Source organism: Schistocerca nitens, chromosome 1, assembly GCF_023898315.1.
Source record: "Schistocerca nitens isolate TAMUIC-IGC-003100 chromosome 1, iqSchNite1.1, whole genome shotgun sequence".
Lineage (NCBI taxonomy): Eukaryota > Metazoa > Arthropoda > Insecta > Orthoptera > Acrididae > Schistocerca > Schistocerca nitens.
The window spans coordinates 1,222,137,683-1,222,146,199 of record NC_064614.1 but is presented as its reverse complement, the minus strand read 5'-3'; the positions used below and the strand labels follow the sequence as shown (position 1 = coordinate 1,222,146,199).

At 44.8% G+C, this 8,517-nt stretch overlaps 1 protein-coding gene across 1 annotated transcript in view; it reads left to right on the top strand.

The window, feature by feature from the left end:
- Positions 1 to 1,077: 1,077 nt before the first annotated feature.
- Positions 1,078 to 8,517, top strand: part of LOC126201490 (calcium-activated chloride channel regulator 1-like) — a 417,825-nt gene continuing 410,385 nt past the window's right edge. Inside the window, exon 1 of the mRNA XM_049936789.1 lies at positions 1,078 to 1,606. Coding sequence (XP_049792746.1) covers positions 1,421 to 1,606 — 186 coding nt within the window. The 5' untranslated portion in view covers positions 1,078 to 1,420. The remainder of the gene's footprint in view (positions 1,607 to 8,517) is intronic.

Genomic DNA, 8,517 nt, shown 5'->3' with positions numbered 1-8,517 from the left:
AAAGCAACATTAACGCCTGACTAAACTTTACTAAGAAAAAGAATTTTCTTTGAGCACTTTCATTTTTAAAAATAACAACAAATAAACGACATTTAGTTTTTGTAGAGGTTTTATTAAACCACAGACCAATCAGGGAGGAGGGAGGTAATTACCCGCCTCCGCCCCCTTTTGGCAAGGACGACGGACTGAACCGGACTAGGGAATCACTGACAGAACAAGAACTGAGCGTGAACGCATCGTGAAGCTTAAGCATATCTGTGATGAACGCCACATCTTATACGGACATTTCTCTGGACATGGAAGTCTTGAATACCACAAGAGGTTCCTGAACTCACAGAGCCTCAAACGACTACTACAGAAGATACACAACAGCGAGAAGTTAAGACGGTCGATTTGCATGAGCGTCAACGGGCGCTAGACCAGTAAAGGTAAAACTGACCGAGTGGGCCCTTACAGACGAACACGACGACAAACGTGATTGTGACATACAATATGTGCTGACCTGTCCGAATTATAGCAGTAAATGAATTCTTGAATAATGATGGTAGCGAATGCAGGTAGCATTGGACATATTCCAATTTTGGGCTGAAAAACTTCGATCTGCCGACAGATAAAGTAAAATAAGCGGAACGCGGGGGAGCAGTTGCGAGTGCAACTGAACACGACCGAATCCAGCTCGCACACGCTCCGCTACATCAGAGAGAATTGTCGTTCGGTCCGGTTTACGCCAGGCTTTATCCACAGAGACCTCTACCGAGGAACCATGCGAGCGGCGTGGTCAGCTAAAGGGCCGAAGGCTTCTGCTGCCGTCGCCGCCTCAGCCAGCGACGCAGCGGCGCTGACGAAGCTCCGTTGCACCCCGCAACGGCCCGGAAATGCAGCGGAGCGCTTCTGGGCCAGGCACAAGCTGCTGCCGATGCCGGCGACGATCGCGTGGCGCGGGCGGCGGTGGTGGGGGTAGCAGTAGCGCGTGGTGGGGGGGTCGTCGGTTCCGCAGGCGGCCGCGTAGCGGCGCTGGCGGCGGCGGCACGGCGGCGCGCGCTCGGCAAAGCTCTCGCAGTAGCGGCGCTGCTTCGCTCGTGGTTGGTTGCGAGGGCCTAGTACACCTCCGTACGTCCTCCCGCCTGTCCGACCGCCGACGCACCGACACGCTCGACCGCATCCGGCACGTCGCTATAGCAACGATAGCCGCTCACACGATGCGAGACTAACGACAAGAACCGAAACGACCCCTGTGACTTAACATACGCAAAGTGGCCGGCGAAACTCGACGAAAGCAACTTTGTTTTTTTTTTCCCCTTCACTCCTGTTTCTCATTTGCAACTTCTCTCTTTTTGCGGAAGGCGTCGAATAGTGCATGACAGCTGAAGCAAACTGCGGGTTTTTTATCGTGTGCGTGTGACCTGGTCGCCGGCCGACAATGGCGAGTGCGTGCAGTGGATTGTTGTTGGCCGCTGCGGTTGCGGCGGTGACAGTCGTGCTCTGTGCGTGGGAGGTGACCGCTGGACCCGCGCTGCTCAAGAACGGCGGCTACGACGGCGTCATCGTCGCCATCGACGACTCCGTCCCGGCCGACAACTGCAGAGCCATCCTCAACAACCTGGAGGTAGGCCCCGCTCCGCCGCGCCGTGAAAGTGTCTGCAACAAGTGATGTCTGTGACCGCCACAGGGCGAAAGTGTCGCGACTAATTACCCAGCAAATGTTCAGTGTGGAAAAAAAATATATATCACCTATCGTATCCACTTGTACAGCTTAATTCTCTATGCTTTATCACCACCGACTTGCCAATATGATTACTGGCGTCTCCGTGTTACTGTAGACTTTATTCGTCGTGGTAAAAAAAGAGCTGTGGAATCTAACAGTCTGTCGAACCAAGTATGTAATATCGGTGTTCGTTAAACGATTTCACACAATGTTCATGTCGGAAGTACAATATTGTACCTGCTAATTGGTTTCACACAGGTCGAGGCACGTAACTATAAAACCGCCTTAGCGAACTATAGAAATGTGGTTGTTTACCTTCACAAGGTGTATCGTATCCCTACATGCCACATTACTAACAGTTTAATTCGGAAAGAATTGTAGCTCAACATACAAATAAATTATCCATTGCCACAAACGGTGACATTGTAACATGGACAATATTGAAACGCGACAGTACGTCAGTGCATACACATTGTATTATGTCGCAATCTCGGCTGTCTTTTGAAAGACCTTTTTGGATGTATTTATGCCTCTGAGTGGCCATGATTTCTCAAAATAATACACAAGATTTGCTTGTAATTTTTGACAATGAGTGATTTACGCAGACTTGTTTGTTGGCGGAACTTACTTCAGCTCAAGTGTTCGAAAATGGCCCGATTGTCGCAACAGTAGTGACACAACGTTACAAATTCATCCAGCTGTGGAGCCACGTTTTTTTAGAAAATTCATAGGACCAACACGCAACAATACGTCGAAGCTCGCGTCAGAGGAAAATAAGGCACGACAAAATACGTAACGTTGTAATCCATGGAAACAACGTCTGGAAGTGCAAAGATCGGTACTGTACATGACTGTTTCGTCTCGTTGGGATACGAAGCGATAGGTTCTGCAACGGCATTTAAATGACAGGAGTCATCAACTTTTCTACGTAGTGCAGCCTGTGTATCTAAATACTAACTAAATTTAAGCAAAAAAAAATCAGCCGGTACATATCACGCATCTGAACGAACGAACCCGTCAGAAAATTCACAGTATTTCTCAAAAGTACTCCAGTAACTTTTGCAGCAACAAACTTCCACTCTGCAATAAATATTTCTAAATGCACGAAAACATCTGTTACGGACTCAGTGAATGACGTCGTGATTCCGCTAGCGTGGTAATATACAAGCGCGCTCCGTTACGACAGAGCAACGCGTAGTATTTGGAGACTGAGGATTCCGTGGTATAGCGATGACGACAATGTTAAACAGTGACAGGAGTCATACCGCTTTACATTGAAAGGACGTCTTGTTATGACTAATACAGCTGGCTATTTTATCTCCACTAATCGTTTCGGAGGGTTATACATCAGTCACCACATGGCGTTACTTCAGTTAATACAAAAGTGGACTCGGGTAACTTGTGGCTCTTGTTTCCAGTAGTGACAGGCGCCATTTCTTGTAGTGTATACATCATATGCACTTTGTATACACTTGTTGTATACACCATACACGCATCTCTTAGTAATTACCTTTAAAGCTGTTGATGAAAGAGATTTAACTTGTCCGAAACGCGTATAACGGATTCCGAAGCTGTGCAGAAATGTGTTATATGATGCGGATAACTCTAAGAAGTGTCACCAATGTTGCACGCACCTGTTACTATTCGGATAGTTCAACGAAAACGATAAGTTCGTTTTTCAACGCTTACAGTTATGGTGACGATTTTGCTCGAGAATCAGGCAGTCAACTACGTCAGTTGTTCAACAACTTACGGGAATGCAGCCGGATGACGTCTTCGACAACGGCCGACGTTTGGATACGCGAACAACCGATTATTTCGTAGGCACATTTGTCGAAGACGGCAATCGGCTGCATTCCCATAAGTTGTTCGAATATTTCATACGTCGTAATAAACTCAACACTGGCCACATTAATAACAGACGATTTTATACACGAAGCGATGCGTACGTCGCGCATTATTTATTGGTGCGACGGTTTCAGATCTGCTATATAGACAGTGTGATAGCTGTCACTAGCATTAGCTGGTGCAGCCGTCATGACCGATGCCGGTAATAGCTATAATACTCTTCATATTTCACACGTGAAGGTGGCTTACTTCGGCCGCAACACGTCTTACCAATAGTTAATACGCGACCTAATTTCTAAATTCCTAGACTTGCAGAAGGCTTTTGAAACCGTTCCTCACAAGTAGCTTCTGATCATACTATGCGCTTATATAGACTAACGTCTCAGTTGTGCTACAAGATCCGTAATTTACTGACAAATAGGTCACAGTTCCGAGTAATTGACGGGAAGTCATTAGTGGAACGGAAATATCTGTGGTTTCCCATGGAAGTGTTATAGGCCTTCTGCTGTTTTAATCAATACAAACAATTTAGAAGACAATCTGATCAGCCCTCTTAGATTGTTTGCATATAGTGCTGTCGTTTACAATCTAATAATGTCTTCAGAAAATTAAAACGAATTGCGAAAAGTTGTAGTTGATCTAGAACAAAAAGTGTTAATTCGTCAACAAGAGTACTGAAGAATTTCGGGTATACAATAGATCGCCTAGGGGTCAGAATGACATGTTAGATTGGGGTCTTCAGATAGAATATGTTTTGAATAAGGCGGAGCAAAGATTACGTTTTATTGGCGGAACACTAAGAGATGGAACAAATGTCTGGAGAGGCTGCCTGCGCTACGTTTGTCCATCCCTTTCCGGAGTATTGCTGCGCGGTGTGGGATCCTTACCAGACAGGATTGACGGAGGACATCGAAAAAGTTCAAAGAACGGAAGCTCGTTTTGTATTATTGTGAAACAGGAGGGATTGTCACGGATATGATAAGGATGTTAGGGTGGCAGCGATTAAAACAAAAGGCTTATTTCGTTGCAGCAAAATTTTTTCACGAAATTTCAATCTTTTCCTCTGAATGCCAAAATATTTTCTTGACTCCCACCTAACAAATGGGAAATGATCGTCGTAATAAAATAAGAGAAATCAGAGCACGTAAGAGAAGCCTTAGTTCATTTAACCCACATGCTGTACGAAACAACGGTCGAGAAATAATATGAAATTCGACTATGAACTCTCTGCGAAACATTTAAGCGTGAATTACAAAGCAGTTATGTTCGTGTAGATGAAGTTGAAGGTTTTTTTTTTTTTTTTTTTTCCCCTGACGACACAATTGCGCCTCTCTGTGGTTTCATTCGCGGTAATCAACCACGAGACATAATGTATGTGAGAGGGTTGCAATGCGGCGCATAGGAGACGCCCCACACGGAGGAGAGAAAAAAACTTTGCTAGCCGCGGCCGAAGTGTCGCCGTCGACTGGATCTGTCCAGTGCTTCCAGCCGCGGCACGCGCCGGCGCTCGATCGCCGTGTCGTCCGGACTGCCTGGAGAGGGTGAGTGAGGGAGGGCCTGAGAGCCCGGGACAATCTCTCGGCGCTCTCGCGTGGCTTTACTGCCCGGCCCAGCAGCTTTCGGTAAAGGCGTGAATTTTAATGCGCGGCCGGAAAGTACGGCGGAGGTGCCATAAAGTCCCCGGTGCGCGCGGCGCAGAGTAATCTTGAGCGCCAGCCGCCGGGCTGCGGAAGTCGACTCGCGCCTCTTATAATTTCTGTGAAAGCACCGAGAGAACCGCTACACTAAAAAGGTGGAGAAAACTGTCGAGAGCGCTTAATAACTGACTTCATTTATAAGGTCGTTTCGACTACTGGCATCATCAGCTCAAAAACAGGACTTGTAAAACATAATTCAGTCTCAGTATCAATAAAGTCTACGCCTAATCTGGACGATAACTGTGCTGAGGGTTCGATTAGGCGTAATTTTCAGTGGTATTGACAGTGAACCTCGTTTTACAAGTTGTATGTTTTGACCTGATGATGGCGATAACCGAAACTACGTAATACATAAACTCAAATATTAAACGAGTTTATTCGCAAAATATTCGCAATTATCATGTATTCATTCGATACATTTATTTCCTCTACAATGAAGTGTCTGGCAGAGCATTCATCGAACCACCTTCGAGCTACTTATCTACCTTTCCACTCTCGAAGAGCGTGCGGGAAAAATGCTCACTTCAATCTTTCTGTGCGAACTGCGATATTATTATTATGATCACGTCTCCCTATTTACGTGAGTGCCAACAAGATATTTTCAAACTCTGAGCAGAAAGTTGGTGATTGAAATTTCATGAGATGATCATGGCTGGCTCTGAGCACTATGGGACTTAACACCTGTGGTCATCAGCCCCCTAGAACTCAGAACTACTTAAACCTAACAAACCTAAGGACATCACACACATCCATGCCCGAGGCAGGATTCGAACCTGCGACCGTAGCAGTCGAGATGATCATGCCGCAGCGAAAAACGTCTGTGTTCTAACGACTGTCCGTGGCAATGTCTCCCTTATTTTGCAATAATACAGAACGAGCTGCCCTTCTTTGAAATTTTGCGATGTCCTCCGTCAATCCCCTCTGATCTGATCTCACGCCGCGCAGCAGTACTCCAGAAGAGGGCGGACAAGCGTGGTGTAAGCAGTGTTTTAGTAGACCTGTTACTTTTTCTAAGTAGCACCATCTTCAAAGAATTTAAGAGGTCTGCTCAGGGTTTCTCCTAAATTGTTTAGGTGGATCAGGAACAGCAGAGGGCCTATTACACTTCCTTGCGAAACGCCAGATATTACTTCTATTTTATTCGATGACTTTCCGTCAGTTATTACGAACCGTCACCTTTCTGAAAGGAAATCACGAATCCAGTGAGACAACTGAAACGATACTCCGGAGCCACGCAATTTGATTAGAAAGCCTGTGAGAAGCTGGATCGAAAGCCTTGTGGAAAACTGAGAGTATGGAATCAGGTTGACATCCCCTGTCGATAGCTCTCATTACTTCGTGAGAACGTTTCGCACGGAAGGTATTTTCTGAATCAGTGTTGGTTATTTGTCAATAAATCGTTTTCTTCTAGGTAATTCATTATGTTCGATGTTTCAAAACTCTACTGCAAATCGGCTTACGGATATACAGATGTAGTTAGGGACGTTAAACATCATAAAGTCATTTAACATTTCAATGACCGTAAGTCAAATCATCACATCTAATCTTTTATGATATTACTATACGCTCCACGTGCATTTAAATGTTAAATGACTTCATGATGTTCGAAGTGCCTAACGATATTTTTATATCTCTAAGGAGCTCTGTGTGTATCACGCACATCCGACGATGGCAAATATTTACGGAAGCCGGTAATGTGACTATTTTTGATACATCTAATCCATCGTCAAAATAATAAATTATTACACGAAAATTACAAAAATCGCATACTTCTAATTAAAAAAAAGGGGGGCAAGGGCGGCGATATTTTCTCGTAATTCCCTTCCTGATTCTTAATGGAAACTGTTTTCTTTGCTGCTTTGAGACTTCGGTAAGCGATGGGTAAAAGAGAGAACGCACTTCGTATGAAACCTCCCCGAACTTCCTAAAACAGAAACGTCTGCCTTTTCTTTATGAATAGTAACAGCTCTTCAATTTTAAATGAAAAAGGATAACAGCTCATGCCATTTACTTCATCTGTTTCGTTCGTTAGTAACACACTTACTAACAGCGGTTAGACTCAAGTGTGCTCATGATCTCAGTTAAATTTAGTTATATTTTCACACAGAAGTTTTCCATCGCAGGTTTCCTTTTCCAAATTACACCATCATGTTATAAGAGTTTGCAGTCGTGTTAGTAATTATTCGAGCAATGATACAACCTACTAACTAATGTTACTGACAGAACATGGCGAAACTGACTTTTCTACTGACTCCGTGTGTTCTTACTAACATCCTGAGGAAATAAACCGATCAGTCACCCAGTTGCCTGGAAACCTCACATAAATGCGCGTCTGCAGCAACGCTTGGGTATTGTGGAACAATGATGCCTCCTGCCGGAAAAGGCGCGTTCATCTGCGAACTTTGCAGAGAACAAACGATGCGTAAGGGGTGTGACTGACTGTATGATTGACTACCTTAGCCGTTATCGACAGTCGTGTCCTTTACGATACTAAGACTCCTTCCTGTTCGACTCGCGGAGAGCGCATGGAAAGAATAACTGTTCGTACGCTTCTGTGCGTACTGCAGCCTACCTAATTTTATCTGCACGATCTCTACGAGATAGACATTTCTGTCGTGAAAGACTGTCCGTAAACTTTTTTAAGCAGGTTACACAGCGAGTTACACAGTGCCTCTGCGCCCAGTGTCAACCATGTAAGTCTTGCCAACAACCATGTTACACTCCCCCGCCAATCAGACAAGCCTGTGACCGTTCTACGTACAGGCTCAACGACTCCTGTTGGTCTACCTGATGCTAGTACACAGATTTCAAGCAGCTCCTTCAAGTGTTTCATACGCAATCTGCATTATAGACAAACTGCAGTTCCCAGTACGCTACCAATGAATTGTATCATCCCATTTGATACGCTGAGCCTATTTACTTGTGCAATTTATACCTCTACTCTCATAAATATTTGTATCATATGACTGATTCTATTTGTGGTTCATAAATCCTACAGTCATAAAGATACAGTCTCTTTGAATTTCGTGTTCAGCTTTGTATTTCTCTACTGTAGGAGCCAGCCTGATGTTTTGTCGAGATGTAACTAGATATTATGCAGTTCTTGTACCTCGTTTATAAATTCGTGATAATAACAACTATCTTCTAACTAAAGTCAGACCGGCTCGTCATAAACATGCGTTTTGATCTGGATGTGCATGTTGGGTGCCGCGGTTCGGTAAAGTGCGGAAAGGCATCTTTACCCCGACACCCCTGGAAGAGGGCTAA